This window comes from Onychostoma macrolepis, chromosome 12, assembly GCF_012432095.1.
Source record: "Onychostoma macrolepis isolate SWU-2019 chromosome 12, ASM1243209v1, whole genome shotgun sequence".
Lineage (NCBI taxonomy): Eukaryota > Metazoa > Chordata > Actinopteri > Cypriniformes > Cyprinidae > Onychostoma > Onychostoma macrolepis.
This window is the reverse complement of record NC_081166.1, coordinates 9,819,214-9,839,291: the sequence shown is the minus strand read 5'-3', so window position 1 is coordinate 9,839,291 and position 20,078 is coordinate 9,819,214. Positions and strand designations below refer to the sequence as shown.

Below are 20,078 nucleotides of genomic sequence, written 5' to 3'. Positions count from 1 at the left end.
GTCGGCTGGCATTTGCTGCTCTCAGACATTTTGCTGTGTTCACATTTTCACACGGTTCAAGATTGCTCTTTCATTTCTGCTGGATTTTCTTTGATCTGGTTGTTCAAGTCAAAAACATGGCCTTGCTGAGTATGAGAAGTCTCAATATGGCAAGTCAACTGACTTCATTTCTTGTAATTGCAAATTTGTTTAAAAATTTGTGTCTTGCACTTTACACTTTATTTGTCATAATTGTGACTTAAGATTTCACATTTGCAATTTGACATGTCTCATTTGCAATTGTGAGTTTATTTATTGTAGTTCTCGTATTTGCGACTTTATATTTCAAAATTTGACTTTTGTCAGTATTATTGTAGTATCAGGGAGATGCTATTATAATTTTTATTAATATTTTGGATTAGATTTTGTTTTTATAGTTTCAGATATCTGTTTAATTTTAGTTTAATGTTTGGTAACTTTGGGTGTTTTTGTCATTTTAATAATTTTTTGTATTTTTTTTAATATGTCTATATAATTTTTTATTATTTTATATTATTTATTTTTTAAGTTTATTTTTTTATTTAGTTATTTTTAGGGATGCACGATATTATTGGACCAAAATCGGAATCGGATAATTGCTTAAAATGGAAATATAGGCATTGGGCCGATATGAAAACTTATGCCGATATGTCTTGCCGATAAGATGATTAAAATTAGATCACATCAGCAGTGTGGTCATTCTTGAAGCTACCTTTTTACCTGAATGATGATTAGATTCACTGTTTTGGATTTCTGCATTTAATTTGAGAATGCATGTACAAGATGATGCTTTCGGTGTGTGATAGAGTCAACAGTCACTAGCGAGTGGAGTAGCAGCTGCGGCAGCCTATCCCGGGTCCTAATGCCCGTACAGTAAGGCGTTGTATTTACATAGGGTGGCGGTGTTGGCCTACTTGTAACAAAATGAAAGTAAAATACACAAATATGACTAAGAAACTTTTGTTTCTAAATAAATAAAGCAGTATCAATGTCATAAAATCATGAGTATGTTTTGATTTAAAGGTCAGAATCTATAGCTTACATGAATAAAAAAAATCACAAACATGACACTTGTAAATTAAATAATTTCTAAATACAGATTTATTCATTAATGTGTACTATGTTTGTTTTTTAAACAAATTATGAGCTCTAAAAGATTTTCAGAATTTTTACAACTCTTTTGCCTTAGACCATCTACAAATGTTGAATCTTGAAATAATATTTTAAGGTTACCACTGCATCTTTCTAAAAAGCGATTGATATATAGTTATATATATAATTATTTTCAAAGCTTTCAATGTACTGTCATTATAAAATAACTTCATTATTGTATATTTAATTCTAACAAATACATTTTTGTCAAAAACTAACCAAAATTAAAAATAATTTGTTTATCATTTCCGCACAGGAGAGACTTGGTGTTGTTTCCAAACAAAAGGAAATATATCGGGATTTGGCATCGGCTATCGACCAAAATTAGTTGAAAAATATCGGCATATCGGATATCGGTACAAATCCAATATTGTGCATTTTAGTACATCAAATTACAATAAATACAAATTAGAAGGTTTATTAAATATTTTATTTCAGCTCAGATTTATTCTATTTCAAGTAAGGAAAATGTTTTTTGTTGCTGTTGTTTTAGATAACTATAATAACCCTGCTTTGTCTCACAATATGACTTCATTTGAAATATTTTATATTCTGGGCTGGATACCAGCTTCTATCTATACTCAATTTATTAAATGGATAAAAACTGAATTTTAAAAATAGTTTGTCAAGATTGCATTTTAATAACATCAAATTTGCAATAAAATCTAACAGCAGTGATATTGTAAATGTTGTTTTATTTTGTAATTTTTTTTTAGCTCATATTACAACAAAAATTCAATTTTTTTCCAGGATCAGTCAGCTAATGTGCATGTAGCGTAGTGTAGGTTCCATTTAAACATTTATATTTTCATTTGAACCCAAACTTTAATGATATCTATTTTTAAAGTGACCATGTGATATACTGAATATGTTGTTTAAGAAGTTAATTCCCACCCAAAACAGTGAGACTTACAGCTGCAATATTGAGAGTTTGTGGTTAGTTTCATTCTCTCTGGTGTGAATACATTGTCCAAGGTTTGTATGATTTTGTGAATACACCTTATATCAGATATTCAGCATTTACAGTATGTGTAAAACATCTAACCTGCCAGAGAGAGTAGTTTATGTAAATGTTGGGGAATTGGATGTCAGTTTGTTTCACCCAATTACACTCTTTATGATCATTATCATTCATCTCCAGCTGATCTCATCAAGATACTATACGAGCAGATGAGCAGAGTACATGGGGGACTCAGTCCCTCTTGGAGATATTCACGACTCTTCACGCTATGAGCTTTGTTAGGAAGCATGACTTCAGTCACAGACACTGCTGGGTTTGGAATAGAACATTGTGTACCACACACTGTGGCAAATGTGTCATCCTCAATGGAAATTGATTCAGCTTGTTTTGAACATCTCGGTTACGTGAGTCACATCACATATTGTAAGATGTGCTCTTTCAGTGTGTGAAAATGTTCTTTACTTCAGAAGAAAGAGGTTCATGGCTATTGAGCCTTTCGTCGATTTAAACAGGAAGAACTGTCTGGACAGTGTAGCAAGTGTAGGCCTATTTTTTATTTTTTTTTCATAGAGATGTTATTTTGGTGGAGATATTGATTTAAAGAGTATTTTCAACATCCAGTGGCACATCAGATATTGCTTTGCACAGCCTCTGCAGGTCTACAGAGAATTATTTCTTAATTGCTAATTTCTTTTGTTTGGTTATTTAAAGGCTGATTGCCTTGCGTTCCTGTTTCCGTTTCACATTAAAGCTAATTAAGGACTCCTTTCATGAGAATTAACTTTGAATTAACTTTTTAAGAGTTGGTTTCCTTGAACAAATTATGCAGTTAAAACAGAGAGTACCAATGTATGAATGGCGTGTGACTGGACTTTTGAAATGAGGAAGCAACTTTTCCTAAGAGTATTTATTTTCTATTTCACTTTGACACCAGTTCTGGGTGTTCAGCACCATTTACCTTAAACTTTCAACAAACAAACTATTTTTTGAATGATTATATACCTTAAAAAGGTTCTTGGCATTGATAGTTTAATTTCATATATGTAGTCAGGAATTATAGTTTGGGAAAAGTCTAACTAATATAATGTGTACAAGTTATGTCACAATCACACAAATGCAAGTAATAAAAAATGCATTACTTATCAGAAATCATGTCCTCTGCTGGCTCAAGCCGTGTATCGCATCGCGTTCTTCTTCTAAGGTAAATTCTGGCTTATTCCTCTGAACAAAAAGAAACAAAAAGTATCCTAGATCAACTTGATGAGGTGATGTGGGCGTTTATGTGTTCGCGCGTCTCACGTGGATGATTTCCGTATGAATAGTGCACGCTTCATGTGGGCATGATCACATTACAGATAATGAGCTCAGACGGGAAAAACTGTTCCTTGCGTTGGATTCATACGGATTACTTTATCAGAGAATATTTGTTTTCGACATGAACACTTCATTTAAAAGTGGACATTTCAAGCTTTCTATACATATATTCATCATGTCTGTGAGGCAAGTATTCACTGAGATTGTTTTCTTTATTTTATAAAAGCACATTGTTTTGTTGTTATTATGATTATACACAAATAAAAGTAGACCCTTTGCAGTTTCAAACAATCTCTTCCTCTTATCTGTACGATCAAAAATGACAGTATTTTTTTTTATTTTCACGGTCATCAAGAAAAAACGTGACAAACGCATTTTTCGGTCTTCGACCCCGGAGGGTTAAAATTCATCGAACCTTTCCATTAAACAAAAGTTTCTTTATAGGTTCTTTCGATTTTTTTTTCAAGTTCTATACGGTGTACACCAAGAAAAAAATGGTTCTTTTAAGAACTGAACAATGAAAGGTTATTTGAGGAACCAAAAATCGTTCTTCTATGGCAGGGTTCCTCAATTAGTTTTCGCAGAGGGCCGTATTCTGCCAACAATACCAAGCCATGGGCATGCAGTTTGAAAACCTTGTCTCACGATGTTTTTGCACAATTTTGGACACAGAAGGCCACCAAATGGGAATTAAATATTCCATGGAGGGATTTATAAAATAATTTAAAATAAATACGGTGGGTAACGCGAAGCGAGAGTTTACAAGTGGAAGAAGCCTCATATTACGGTCGGTCATCACGATTGCGGATGACGACATGCAGGATAAACACGGTTCATGTAACGCAGGGTACGATTAAATTAACCAGTTTAATATGAAGAGGCACTGAAATGTAGACCTTCGTTTATGTGTTTTTGACCTACACTGTACAAGACGCGAGAACACCGCCATTTAGGTTGTACGTTAGCATGGACTCACTAACTTTAACGTTAGCTAGTTTTAGCCAGAGATACCTTGCTAATGCACAAGATAACATTAACGTTCTGCTTGAGCAGATGAAAATTGTAACTTAATGAGTGTATGACAACCAGCAAATGAACATTTTTGTCTTCATTTGTATTGGGGTTGAATACTTAGGGACATACTTTAGTCTGTTTTGTCTGGATTCAGGAAATGTAATAAAATAAATTATATTGCCCATCCTCTCAGGATACCTGAAATCAGTGTTACAAGTACCCCAGGCACATTGTTTTTCCATTTTTGAAGCATAAACCCCATAAAACCGATGCGAGCTCCGGATCTTCCAATGTTTCTCTATGGCGCTGAAGCCTAAAGATGTCCGAGTTCCGCTCCCCGTGCAACTGATACTCGACTGCCATTGGCTCATCTGCGTTCGAGTGGAGGGGCAGGTCAATTGCAGATTCAATTATTAGATCTGTCAGCATTAATATTTTTACACTTAGATTTTTTGGGGGGGGAGATCAAACTGTTACACTGTGTGTCCCAACCAGATGTGACGCAACGCGATAAAGTATCTTTTCCATGTAATTTTTGTCCTAACCACCTGCAACAGCGACCCGTGACAATAAGCGACACGGAAATCTATTTTAGAAATGTTTTTTTATTTTCTGGTATGTCACGGCTGGAAAAACATACAGAATATTACAGTGATAATCTCAGGTAATGATTATGTGCTTTTTCAATGTTAAAAGTGTCTAATGTGAGTTTGAATATTATTTGTAGATAGATATTTTACCTCAGATCTTGAAAATAAATTAAAGCAAACTTACGTTAAAACTGTGACCTCCAACATCCATAACAAAGATGGTATCACTCACTCACTCAAAACTGTTCAGTCCATTCACATTTGAATCATCTATTTTCCGTGTCCACTTTTCTTTTCTTCACACTCGCCATGTTTTTGCTGTCACATAGTATCTTCCCTGGATGCCACAAAGCATTGCAAATCATTTGAACTTTTTGTCAGTACGTCATAAATAGAACTAGTCAGCAGTTTTCTGTCGGGGATTTGTCTCGCCCCGCTGCGCCACATCCAGTGTAGACAGCACTGATTATAATAAGTTCTATTGTATTTTGTTGCGTCGCGCAGCGCCGCTCGCGTCCGGTGTAGACACGATGTAAGTTAATGTCGCTTTCTGATGCTGTGTTTTGAAATCTTTATTTTTTATTTGCATGCTATTTATTGAAAACTACTGAAATTAAAAAGTCAGATTAAGACTTTTTTTAAGGTTTAGCATTTTTATGTTGCTCAAAAAATAATACAGTAATAGTAATGCAGCAAATGCATTTAGTGTGGCTTTTATTTGGCACTACTGTTTTCAGCTACTATTTTTAGTACTATTGTAGTTCCTCTTCACCTTTTTTCACACCTTTAGTCATCAAATCCACAGGTGTCATGATGGTTGCAGACATGAAAAAGCACCTCTACTTTAACCAAACCTAAAACCGGCTCACTCACAGATCATGTATCAGCCATTTTAAGATAATAGTTGTGACCGAATGGTGTGGTAAATTGTTTGCTTGTTCCATTCCATTCTCATTGTACTCTGTTCTGTTTTTCATATTTTATCCTTTTTTGCTTGTTTTATTTTTGTATTCCTGATTATTTTCTCATCTACATTTTTTGCCTCCGTTGTCTCCTCAGAAAATACATCCCTGCTTTGTTTATAATTGCATAAAATACCAAATACCACGTAAAGAACATAAAGTACTGTACGCTGTAACAGGTCAAACATTGTACAAATCTATTTTTGCACACCCATAATAATACTTATGACACGTTTTACCTTGGGCGAGTTTCATGCATTGGTAGCTGATCAGTGAGGACAGTTTTCAGCACTTGTACATGGTGTTAGATGTCAGATAAAAGGATATGCACATCTACAGGAAAGGTAATTTTCAAAACATATTCTCGAAAGTTGCTATGACAACAGTGAGACTGCCATTCCCAAGCGTGAGGACACAGTTTCTGGTAACAGAAGTGCTTTGGTGTCTGCATTGATTATGTTGTAATTAGAAAATTGAATATTTCTATTTGGCATTGCGGTAGTAGAGAGTGTTAATATCATTAACTCACCTTACGTAAGCAACAAGGGGCCACATTTACACATCTGTTTTACGCATCGGTGTGTCTGCTGTGGAATTCTAGAATAGTAATTCAGCCACTTTAGTTTCATGCATTTTTGTCGTGTTGCCTTTATTTGACTTATGGGCAATTCAATACTTATACAATCTAGTATTAGTTTGGAAAAGTTCATAATTACGTAACATGTAATTTACTTTCTAAGCAAAAGCGTAAAAGTTTTAAAACTTTGAGTAACTTTTAAGAATTAATCTTATGATCAAGGTTAATGAAATAATGCTAATATAATTCATGTTTAAAATCCTACTTTTTTTTTTTTTTTTTTTTTGCAGAGTCTTGGAGCCACTGGCAGATACGAAACCCATAAAAAGTAAGTGGTTTATTTTACATACATTATCTTCTAAAACTCAATTTTACAATTGCCAGAAATGAAATGGGGAACAGATGAAGACAGTGAGCAGATGTTGAACTAATGATGGCATTATCAAATGTCATATTGTTCACAAACCTGACACACTTGAGGAAACTAAGCAATATGATGTAAGTGTAACTACAGTTGCCTACTGAGCTCGGTATGAATGCTTTATTTATTTATTAATTAATGCAAGGCAGTAAAATTCTGTATTTCCGGTTTAAACATGTTCTGACTTCAAAACCAAGATATCAGATGGTCTTGTTATCACAGAAGAAGTTTATACCTGTTTATTTTGTGCTTCTTATCATTGTTATCCATTGTGTTTCACACTGCAATTTTTCATTTAGTTAAAATGCACAGAGAAGCAAGCTATTGGTTTTATCAATATGAATCCATGGGGGGTTTATTAAGGCATAGACACTATTACTCTAGCAACCAATATCCAAGAGTGTTATATACGCTATTTTTAGAACATAATTGGCTGTTCTGGTCACCTGCTCAGATTGAGCTTTACGTAGGTTTGCTTTGTGACAACTCAACTTCACTGAACTATGTGCATCATTTACTGTTTGGTAATATATATATTCATTCATTTATCCACTGCAATTTATTCATGAACAAAAACAATGCATTTGCTGATGAATACATTGACATTATAGGTCAACAAAATGGAAGGTACCACTTTCTGACACCACATTCTCAGCCTTTAATCCTTTTTTTTGCAGTGAAAGGGAACACCTAGAAATTGTGCTGGGTTCTGTGGAAATTGCCAGTGTGTAATAGCTCTACAGGTGTTTGTCATTCCTTTTGATGCAGTTTTATTTTTACAGTCAAGCATTTGTATTCAGCACAACACAATAATACATTTTCTACAACCATAAGAGCCTCTTATGAGGTTTTTAAACCCCTAACCTGTCAGTTTGTTTGGGTAATAGTATGTTTGCATGCACACGTCTAATATCTGCAGAGGGAAACTGTTTTGAATGCTTCCCCCTTGGTGAGAAACCGTGCTGCCTGCAGTCTGAATCAGTGGAGCCCATGGTATCCATTAAGAAATATGGCACTAGTAGCGTTGCCATGGAGATCAACTCAATGGAAGCCGCGTTTAAGCCTCAGGAAGACATAATCATGTCCTTTGGTTTTTATTCTAGAGATGCGTGCTGCTACAGTGTGGTAGTGATATACTGTATTGTTTTCCAATTTAATGATTCAGATTGTTTCAACTTTATTATAAAGAGTGCAGTTTTTTTTTAAGTGATAGCCATAGTTGAAACAAAATGAAAAATCTGTCAGCATCCTCATGTCTTTCCAAACCTTTTTTTCTTCTTCTTTGGATCACAAAAGTAATAGTTTAGCAGAATGTCTTTTTCATACAAAAACAGTGAATGGGAACTATGACCTGTCTAGTAGTATCTGTACTAATCTGTATTATACTAATACTATCTGTGCAATATATTTCAAGGCTGAAATTCAAAGGAACAGATCAGCCAAAAATGAAAATCTGCTGAAAATTTACTCACCCTTAGGCCATCCAAGATGGACAGAGATTACATGAGCTCACCAATCAATCATCTGCAGTGAATGGGTGCCGTCAGAATACTCTTTTTTTTTTTTAACAGCTGATAAAAAAATAATCACAGTAATCCACAAGTAATCCAAATGACTCCAGTCCATCAGTTAACATCTTGTAAAGTAAAAAAGTTATTTTTGTAAAAAAACAAAAAAAAAACAAATCCATCATTAAGGTGTTTCAACATTAATGTGTCAGTCGGCCAAAAATATAATCCATTATAATGAGTCCATAATCCATTATATGGATTATTCCCTGTTGTACTTTCACATCAAAATCCACTGACATATTTGTTTGATATAACTGTTTTTGACTGTTTTCGCTTGATCTGTGCATATTTCTCTCCTGATTCAGATGAGATAACTTTCTCACTGGAGAAATCAGTAATATGGTTGGAGGACTGAGGACTCTTATTAAGCCAGAAGCAATGGTTTGAAGTTATAAATGTCTTAATGATACATTTTTTTAAATACAAACAAGCAGCTTTTTATTTCACAAAATCTAAATTGATGCATTGGAGAGGTGTGGATTACTTGTGGATCATTGTGATGTTTTATCAGCTGTTTGGACTCTCATTCTGATGGCACCCATTCACTGCAGAGCAAATGATGTAATGTTAAATGTACCCAAATCTGTTCTGATGTAGAATCAAACTCATTTACATCTTGAATGGCCTGAAGGTGGGTACATTTTCAGCAATTTTTCATTTTTAGGTGAACTATTTCTTAAAGTTATTCACTAAAAATCTTGTTTGACAGCTGTGGTCACCATTCAGTTTCATTGAATAGAGAAGAACAGCTTGTTCCACAGAGAAAAGAAAGTCATACCGGTTTTGAAAGACATGAAAGCGACTTTAAGCGAGTAAATACTGAACTGATTAAATACTAATATAAGAGCATTGTACAAATGACAAATTAAGACTTTATCTTTAAAACAGCAGATGGCTTCACAGACAAAAATAAAAGTTCAAACGTCACAATCATCTATTCACTTCCTATGAACAATGATAACATCAGGACCAGTTGTCAGCTGCTTGATTTATGCTCGGTCAGTCGAGACAGTCTCTGGCTCACTTGTCACTGATGGATGTACCCCGCTTGTGACACGGGAGACTTTAAAGTGATGCTACCAGTCGAAACATTGCTTTTGATGTCTGAATTTTGTGCCAAAAAAAGAAGAGTCCAGGTTGTTCTCAGGATGAGTTGTACTTTCACTGACACAAATTGTTCTGAATTATAGTTTCGGTATGTAGTCAAATTGAGGCTGACTCACACTAGCCTGGGACACAGAAATCCATGTTGCCCACACATAGAGGTAACATTCGAGTTTGTTAAGGAGGGTTATGTAAAGATCTCTTTAATGTTTATATAAGCTTTATACGACACTTGACTTTTATACGCTGAAGGATTGAATCACAGAGTCCTTAATCGTGTGCCAATAGTTTAGCTGAACAAATTTTGTCATTAAAACACAGTCACAGTTTGCTTAACTAAAGTATTATTAAATTTTGTTGCCTGCAGTGGGCACCTTCATTTACTCACCCTTTGGGCCGTTCCAAACTATGACTTCTGTGGAATACAAAAGAAGATATCCATACAATGGGCTCCAATTTGTTGTTTGGTTCCCAATGTTAATTTTACTTCAATGCAAACAGGTTTGGAATGACATGAGAGTGTTTTTGTTTTCATTTTTGGTCAAGCTATACATTTGATTAGTATTGCAGTCATGACCTTAGTGTTTCTAGTGTTGTACTCTACCCATTAAGCTACACAAACATCAACATTTTCATTTATGAAATCTTGCAGACAGTTGATAATTCACTTTCCAAGTTCTTAGAACATGATTTTGGCTCTAGTATCCACTTCCCACTTTTTCTGTTCATTACAGTAGCTGTTTCAAGACTAATCGCCATCCTACATATGGTTTGCTCTTAGCCTGAGGAATCGGCACAGGATATCATGGATTTGACTGCCAGTAAACAGTATTTTTGGTTTTTGAACAAAATGCTAATAGAAACCAAGCCTCCGAGCCCATACCCCCGATGCGATGTGCGTCTCAGAGCTGTTGTTGTGGCCTTTGTTTTGCCTGCCATGCAAATGGAACACTTAGCCTTGAGCTGCGTAGAGGAGCTGCGTACAAAAGCCTGCTGAGAAGAGAGCGCTTGCTCTTTCATGCCGTCGTGACTTGGTATACTGCCTTCTGATTGGCTATACACTCGTTTCTCTCTTAGCCCCCCTTCCGCAGGTTTCTTGTCTTTCCACGAGTCAAGAAATATCTGGAAGCAGCTGCAATGCGAGTCGGCTGGATCAGGTTGGAGATGACATGAGTTTAGAAGTGGTTTTGTGATAGCTACAACTTCACATGAAGTTCCATGAATACTCATAAAGCCGTTTCATGCTTCAAGCAATAGGAACGAAGAATAAAGGGTGTCTTTTTTTATCTCTTTCCATTTGCATCACTGGTTCTACCCGTTTTCACACCTTTCTTTTGTACCTTTAGTCATCCTACACCTGTGCTTATGTACTGTTACTTGCTGGCCTGGTTTCCTTTTTGTTTCCTTCTAGTATCACTTTTAACTTCCTCTTGACGTTAGAAAGAAATTAAGCCCTTCTTAACGGAGCCACTACATGAGTTATTTGTCTTGCTTTTGTAAATTTGTTTCTTTGTCCCAATGCTGCCAAACATGAGAAATCGAGTTTATAAAGCGTAATGTTGCACAGAGGTATTCCTGTAGGCCACGGGATGCAATAGAACTGTGCAAAAGTAGCAGTAAACATTCAAGAAATAATAATTAATTCATTTATTTACTTCTTATCAGAGATTGCCTTGGGCTGAGTGCTGCACAATGATGCTGTTTTTTTTTGTTTTGTTTTTTCTAATACCCTTTCAAGGATTTCTACTGATAGGAACCGATGACACGGGTATCTCGCTGTACCATTAGTGTCAGTTTTCATTAAGCTTGTGTCCTCTGAATGCTCGCATGCAAGACGATGAGAGCTTTGCTTTTAAGCTGCAGCTATGGAAACAGCTTTGTTCTGCCCTCATGGAAAATGTTCTTCTAAATTTTTGCCATTATATTTGAACTGTTTTGACGCAGTTCCTTCTTAAAGAGGCCGACCCCTTATGGTGTCATTTCAGCATATACAGTATACTTTGAGTATTGCATGTGAGACAGTTTTAGTCCTGAAAGCATGTGTTGAGAAGTAGTTTTAAAGCATTAGTATATGAATTCATTTTTTGTTTAATTCAAGTTTAGCTGTGTGTGAAATTGCTGTTTTCTACAGTATACATGTACAGTATATTAGGTGCTGTGTGTATATACATTTTTTTTAAATATTATTTTTAACATTATATCAATACTATTTTATGAAAAAACATACACTGAAAAAAAATGTTGTAGGATTTACAATTTCACTCATAAACTCACTTTTACTAATTGTTAGTAAATTTCACAAATAATTCTTAAGATATGGCAAGTAACACATTGAATTACATTTTACATTAATTCAATATTTTTTAGATTAGTAAAAAAAGGCTGAAATATACTGCAATAATCTTTTTTTTTACAGTGCATAATACTGTTTACTAATTTATTATATAATCGTGCCATTTGCAAAACAACAAAGCAAACAAGAGTATGTATAGATTTAAGAAAGGTTCACGTAAAAATATAGTACATGCATTTACATCAGTCAATTTGATTATTAATGTGTGTCATTTGATGTGCAGAGAATAGTGAATGAGTGAGCAATTTTGGACACAACATTTCATTAATATTTCAGTTTATTTCTTATCTAAAAGTGAGTATAAAATATTAACATTATTTATTAGGCACTTGATCATTTGTTTTTGTTTGCCAATTAGCATAACCTAAAAAAAAAAAGCATTTTTTTTTTTTTTTTCGAAAGACAAGTTGAGGAACCCAGTAAATTGTAGCGTCTGTGGCTGCACGTCACAAGTTTTATGTTAGATAAGGAACAATTGAAGCTGTCTTTCATGTTGGCATATATTTATTGGCTTTAATAAAGAACACATCCCTAAATCTTTAAGCTAAATACCGTTGTCAAATTGCAGCCATTTCCATTCACCTTTTTGCTTCACCTTATTGTTTTCTTCTCTATATCTCGTCATTTCTTCTTTGAGGTGTCTTTCTCTTCTTGGAAGTTTTCGGGTTAAATTAACACAGGATGGCATTTATGTGGTTGCACTGGAGAGGTGGGTGAGAGTGTAGTAGGAAAATGTGTCTTGTCTGTCACTTAGCTGTCAGTCCATGTGGTCGTGTGAATCATCCCCTTTTCTTTCCTCAAACTTGTCTTTATCTCCAGCTGGAATGGTTGGGTAACTTCACCCTGGCTGCACAGAGGGGATTCGTCACCAGCGAATCTACAACTACGGTGAAGGACTGCCATTAGCACTTCTGTGTTCAGTGACCATTTTGCATGAGAAACAAATGGCTTGAGCCATTCTCTGAGAAATTAAAGCATTCACTAAATATGCAAGTAGGTGGAGAGATAATAAGCCATATTAGTATAATATTCCTTTTTTTCCCTGGGGACCCATTTTACACCATGTCACGACTATAGACGGAGTAGAATTACAATGAATCTGAGCACATCCTCCCACAGTACAACGTGTTTTTTGTTTGGTGTGTGTGTGTGTGTGTGTTGTAGCCCAATTCAGATTTCATCTTTAAAAGCTAGTATTACTTCTAAAAAAGTCTTCGAAATCTCCTCTGCTAGTTAATGGAACTGTAATTTTCCATTGGCCGTTGGAGACAATAAAAATCAGGGCATGCTTTTGTGCACTAGGGCACTAAACACACAGTCAAGCATTCCAGCTATTAAGTCAGTATTAATGGATTAAAAGCATTACATGCAGTGATTGAGCACTCATTCTCAATATTGCTTTAAAACCTAAGGGTCTTCACAAATACAAAGACACAAACAACCTTTTTTCCATAATGTTCTGATCATTATTATAACAACATCAACAACGAGGGGAAATTAGGACATGTTCTAGTTTGAATATGCCTCAATTAAGTTGGAGCATTATGCATTTTGCCCTCTGGCCACATTTTATATTGAAGAGTTCAACTAGCCACAATTGAGTTTTCAACAGATTGCTTTTGTGATTCATGTTTACTGGCTCTTTTCCAAAATCTAGTGAATTGCCTTACTGCATACTGCCTACACAGGAAGTTGCTTTTAAGGACTTTTAAAATAAAATTTAATAAACTCATTTAATTGAAACTATATAATGTATATATGTGACCCTGGACCACAAAACCAGTCTTAAGTCACTGGGGTATATTTGTAGCAATAGCCAAAAATACATTGTATGGGTCAAAATGATCCATTTTTCTTTTATGCCAAAAATCATTAGGATATTAAGTAAAGATCATGTTCCATGAAGATATTTTGTAAATTTCTTACTGTAAATGTATCAAATCTTAATTTTTGATTAGTAATATGCATTGCTAAGAACTTCATTTGGACAACTTTAAAGGCGATTTTCTCAATATTTGGATTTTTTTGCACCCTCAGATTCCAGATTTTCAAATAGTTGTATCTCAGCCAAATATTGTCCGATCCTAACAAACCATACGTCAATGGAAAGCTTATTTATTCAGATGATGTATGTTCGACACTTTTTGACAAAATTGACACTTAAGACTGGTTTTGTCATCCAGGGTCATATATATTAGCCATTATATTAAATATTTATACAAAGTATTGTTTTTATTTATTATATTTTTATTTATTATAAAATAATAAAATATTTACTATACTTTTCAGAAATAAAAAAAGTAGAAGTATATTTTTAATTGTGTGTGTGTGTGTGTAAGTGTGTGTGTGTGTATATATATATATATATATATATATATATATACTTTGCATTTATATAATTTATGCAAAGTATCAAAGTATTATTTTTATAATAAAATAATAAAATATTTACTATAATATTTAAAATCAATTTAATAGAAACTGTCTTGGAATATATGGAATGTTGGAATATATTAATACATTTTAGTAAAGAACACAGCAGAAGTTTTAACCATTTTCTTTATCACCGTTTCCATCACCATATTGTTCTTTTTATTGATAAAAAATAATTAAAAACAAAATGAATGTTTATTTTGTATTATTTTCTTTAAATAATATCTTTAAATGTCTAGGTAGCCGGGTCAACAGGGTGTGTCTGTGGTCGGAGGCTATGACCTGTGGATTCCTCTGTTTTCCAAGAATGTGATAAAAACTCAGTGGTGGCTGGTTGAGCTCCTTACTTTAAAATGCACCCAGAGGGGGGAAACATAATCTTAATAATTACACTGCCTACCTTTTGGAACAGCCCTCCTGTGATGTCTTAAAATACCGTGTAGCAAGACAGCTCACTAGAGTCTGAAGCAGCAAATGTGTGCACATGGAGGCGAATCACCTGTGGATCCAGCTCAGGTCCACTCATGACAGTCAGGATGCCAGATTGTTGTTGTGTTGGGGATTAGATGCCTGTTTCTGCAGATAAGACAGAGAATTAGACAACTGGAGTGATTATGAGAAAAGAACAACAGGTCCTCCTCTCCCCCCCTCTCTATCGCTTGCACAGCGTGCTCTGGGCATGCTCAGTGGAATCTCGCATTAAACGCCTGTGTGCTTTTGTTGTCTGTCGCTCATCCTAGCGCCTGCAGAATGCCCCTCTCTCCCCCTCCTTCTCCCTCTCTCACTCCCTCCCCCCCTCCATCTCCTCTTCTCTCTCCTCTCACCGCACATTAGCCAGCCAACACCGCGGCGAGATGCGCGTGAAGAGGAGAGCTCCGGTGAACACCTGGTACTCCGGGCGACTCCAGAGCAGGGGTGTCTGTTTTGACCCTTTCCCTCTTCCAGTGCCCTGAATCAAACACTGTCCCACATCTTACCGGACTTTCTCTCATCAGATCTGAGAGTAGGATCTCCCGACTGGCTCAGAGACTCAACCAGAGGCAGAGCGATGCTGCGCTGATTAAGGATTTCAGACCCCTCTTCCTTCTCACTGGCTCTCCGGGAAGCTCTCAGAGCTTGGACAGGTGAGTTGAGCATCTCTTTCGCTCTCGTCCGTCCACAGTCACTCACTTGAAGTGTACTTTTCCAACAGTATGATCCCCTCCATTAAGTGTTGCTAAAATTACCCATCACCCCTTGCTGTGTCCCACAGGTGTTTCTCATTCATCTTGGCAGCTGTCTTTTCCTTTTTTGATTGGCTTAATTGGATTTAAGGCATAACCTTAGAGCACCGCTCCGATTCGACCTCTCACTTCGCTCGCTCGATTACTCACTGGTGTCAGAGGCTTCACTCTGGCACTGCAGAGTGCATTATTATTAGTGCTCTGAGTGGGTGTTTGCACACACAAAACTGCGCACAAGAAGAAAAAAAAACAAGACACTGCCTTAATGTCATGTCTGACAGGATTATAGACCGCTGGGATGAGAAATACCACATAGATCCCCTACGGTTCCAGAGCTTTTAAGGAGAATGTCAATTAAGGACAAATTTGATGTCATTGCGAGATTTTTTTTTTTTTTTGAATAAAGGTGTTGGAAGGGCAGATGAGGGCTTTTAGTTCTTATATTTATTTTTGCAACAGCATTTTTTTGCTCTGTTCAGACAGTGTATACTCACGCCAGATGTTTTGACAAATGGAGTAGATCTTGTCTTTTTTTAGACATTTATATTAATTGTTTTGATATGTCATGGAGAGATTGATGGTTGATATAGAGGTGTTACTCGTCTGTGGTTACATAATCAGAACAGTCTTCAAAATATTCTTTTACAAATACATACATTTTTGGGATGCAAAAATATAATTATTATTTTTTTAAATAGGATTCTCTCAGAGCTACTATAAATTCACTGTCTGGGTTTACTGTTATTCTTAGCTCAGAATTAATTGATTTCCAGGAGGATTTCATTATAGTATAAGAACATTGAGGAGATCCTTGACAACCAGACTATGTTGACCTGCAGTGAGAGTCACCGTCTGGCTGCCATTGTTAATAAAATTGTCTTTTACGGTTCGTTGAGCGATATCAGTTTTGACGTTGACTAGTAATGCCATGAAATTAATCTGTCAAGTTTTTATTAAATTCTTTTTAAGGAATGCAGTTTATGCCTATGAAATCTCTTAGGCTCATCAGAGCTTTTTTACATTTATTTGATCAAAAATACAGTAAAAATTGTAACAATATTGCTACAATTTAAAATAACTGTTTTCTATTTTAACATATTGTAAAGTGTAATTTAGTCCTGTGAAGGCAAAGCTGAACTTCCAGCTTCAGTGTGACATGATTGTTCAGAAAGAGCTGATTTGCTGCTCAAGAAACATTTATTATATCAGTTTAAAATAGTTGTGCTGCTTAATATTTTTGTAGAAAATGTAATACATTTTTTCAAGATTTTTAAAATAATTGAAATCCTTTGTAACACTGTAAATCTCTTCACTTTTAATAAATTTAATGCATTATTGCTGAATAAAAGTATTCATTTCTTTTTAAAAACAAGCTTTCGGACAATAGAGTGTAGATTTCAGAAAGGTCTCTTCAGATGTCACCTATTTGCTTTTTCTTTTCAAACAAAATACCTGTGCATCAGTATGCAGTTATTTTGCAGGTAGCTTTTTGCTTGAGCTGGAGCATTAATGACTATCCAGTGGCCATCTGTCACCAAGACACTGCTGACTCAGATATTAGTCATAAATTACATACCGAAACACATGGTGCGAATTTATTCAGACCCTGATGTAACAGGCATCACACCTAAATGTGTTTTGTCTTTCCCTTCTCGACTCCACAGGAACTTCTCCATTAGTATGACCCAACAGATGCAGAACCTGCAGCTGACGCAGAGTAAGAAGGGGGCGGGACCCGCCTCCCCCAGCGCTGCCAAGCGCCTCTACCGAAACCTCTCTGAGAAGCTCAAGGGGAGCCACTCCTCCTTTGAGGATGCCTACTTTTTTGGCCGATCCGACCGTATCCGCAAAGTATCTGTGAGTATCTTGTACAATTTAATTTTTTTTTCTTATAATAAAAAGCTGACATTAGTCGACATTTACATTTATATTCTGTAGAATCAATTGATGTTAACATTCACTTGACCTTACACATGACATGTTTTAAACTGGAATGACATTTCAGGTGCTCATGAGACCGTCAGTGCCGTTCCATGCTCTCAGAATTTTCTCAAATGTCACTGATTATATAGAGCTAGATCTAGCAATCATCTTGTTGACTCGAGTGCCCGAATACATCCTTCACCTTTGTTGGCTCCATATATTTTCATACATGGATTTAACTATCAGCTGAAGAGGTGAAACTCAGCCGAGGAAGGGATGTTTGAATTTGCATTTTAATTATGAATAATAATTGCATTCATTGATTGGGGTACTAGTAATTTCTTTGCCTATCTTCTGGTGCATGCCTGCTTACCATGTATCTGTGCTGGTAATTGTAAGGTTTATAGGTCAAACCCATGAGTAATCATCCATGGGCAATCTGTGCTCTTTTTCATGTTGTCCATGCTGATTGTTGGTGAAAATCTATGAATGTTTTTTTTTTTTTTAAAGTAATTGAGAGAATTTTTGGTGATCACAGTCAACATATGCATTAACATCTATAAGTAAGCCATTAATAGCTTGACTTTCCTGAGGACCATAAACATGTCTGTGTAGTGCATTGCTAAAAATGATTTGTTCAAGCATCCCAACCAGTTCAATACAACAACACTGGGTAAACAGATTGCATAAGTCTGTTTACTTAACTAATGATAGACAGGGGAGAATCAATAATCAATAATTAATCAATATAGAGTAAAATTCAATTTTTTTGTTCAGAATAATAATGATTACAAAAATAATTATATATACACTACTATTGAAAAGTCTGTTGTTGCTAAGAATTTATGCTAACCAAGGTTGCATTTTTGAAATCGAAAATACAGAAAATACTGTGAAATGTTGCTACAATTTAAAATAGTTTATTAAATTAAATGTAATTTAATTTATATATTTAATATATATTTTTTATGTAATTAATTCCAGACTTCAGTGTCATATGATCGCCAGCAATATGTTGACTTGGTGCAGTCTTCAATGTTGAAGACTGCAGCTTAATATTTTTGTGGAAACTGTGATATATTTCTTTCAGGATTCTTTGATAAATAGAATGTTCAAAAGAACAGCTTTTTTTAATAGTATTTTTGTAACAATGTAAAAGTCTTAACTGCCATTTCTGATCAATTTAACGTGTCCTTGGTGAATAAAAGTATTAATTTATTTCAAAATAAAATATTATTGATCCCAAATGATATTTCACCAGTGGAACATTTTTGCTAGATTTTTATTTGGGGCATTCAGATTACTAAGGAAATGTATTGAGCTTTTGAGCCACAAATTCTGTTCTAGCTTTCACTGCTGTTGTACAGTTGAGCAGAGATTTTAACCAAAAGGGTGCACTAGGGGGACTGTTCGTGTAATAAGTGTTCTTCTAGTTACTGTGCATAAAAGTCTGATAAATGACTACTTAAGAGTATAAGAGTGCCGCAGCTTACCTTCAACTGTTTCTTCTCCTCACAGAACATTCAAAGCAGTGAGGCTCTGTTCGAGGCTGTTGAACAGCAGGACCTGGATGCCGTGCAGATCCTGCTGTTCCAGTATACAGCTGATGAACTGGACCTCAACACTCCCAACAGTGAAGGCCTGACGCCTCTGGACATCTCCATCATGACCAACAACGTCCCCATAGCCAAACTGCTGCTCAAAGCAGGAGGGAAGGAGAGCCCTCACTGTGAGTATGCATATTTAACAGCAACAAGCTTTAAACAGTCAATTCCCTCAGTGTGTCTAAAGGGCTTCTCGTGTCAACATAAGTGTTTCCTTATTAAAGAGCCACTAAACCATCCTTGAAATTTACAGTGTAATTAAACTGGAGTGAATCAATTAATTAATCTAGTTCTTTATGAACATTTGGCATGGCAGTTTTCACAAAAATGCCATAGTATAGCTATTGCCCCATTTTTTGATGAAAACATTACATTTTAAAATGCTAGCATTTTCTTAGTAAAACTTTTTTATAGATTTTATTTGATATGTCCCCGGTTTCACAGACAAGGCTTAAGCCTAGTCCTAAACTAAAATGTTAGTCTGAGCTGTTTCAACTGAAAGAAACTTAAAATATATCAGTGCCTTTGTTTTGTCTCAAGATGCACTCTAGTAATGTTTTTTCTAAGCACGTTTATAAAAATTGCTTAAATGTCCTAATTGAACTATGATCTAATCCTGGCTTAGTCTAAGCCCCGTCTGTGAAACCGGGCCTTAATGTATTAAATCTTGTGTCCCCTTATTAAATGTCAGCTGTTGCATATTGATTTATAAAATATATTACAACTGACAATACTGTATGCTAGTACTATAGTAGAATACTAATACTACTGTATATACATATATAGGCACACACATGTGTATATATATATATAAATGTGTGTTTGTATACATACATACAGGTGCTGGTCATATAATTA

General features: G+C 35.3%; 1 protein-coding gene and 1 long non-coding RNA gene across 5 annotated transcripts in view; one reads left to right on the top strand and one right to left on the bottom strand.

Annotated features, from left to right (window-relative positions):
- ankfn1 (ankyrin repeat and fibronectin type III domain containing 1) overlaps positions 1 to 20,078 on the top strand; it is an 87,689-nt gene that overhangs the window by 33,671 nt on the left and 33,940 nt on the right. For all 4 annotated transcript variants that reach the window (XM_058794387.1, XM_058794388.1, XM_058794390.1 and 1 more), the window contains 4 exons: positions 6,879 to 6,916; positions 15,466 to 15,594; positions 17,358 to 17,550; positions 19,135 to 19,345. In XM_058794387.1, the coding sequence (XP_058650370.1) occupies positions 6,879 to 6,916; positions 15,466 to 15,594; positions 17,358 to 17,550; positions 19,135 to 19,345 (571 nt within the window). The remainder of the gene's footprint in view (positions 1 to 6,878; positions 6,917 to 15,465; positions 15,595 to 17,357; positions 17,551 to 19,134; positions 19,346 to 20,078) is intronic.
- LOC131551434 (uncharacterized) lies at positions 12,546 to 15,591 on the bottom strand. The gene is made up of 3 exons (XR_009273767.1): positions 15,448 to 15,591; positions 14,871 to 15,046; positions 12,546 to 12,920 (listed from the first exon to the last, which is right to left on the bottom strand). It is a non-coding gene; the product is annotated as an uncharacterized LOC131551434 (long non-coding RNA).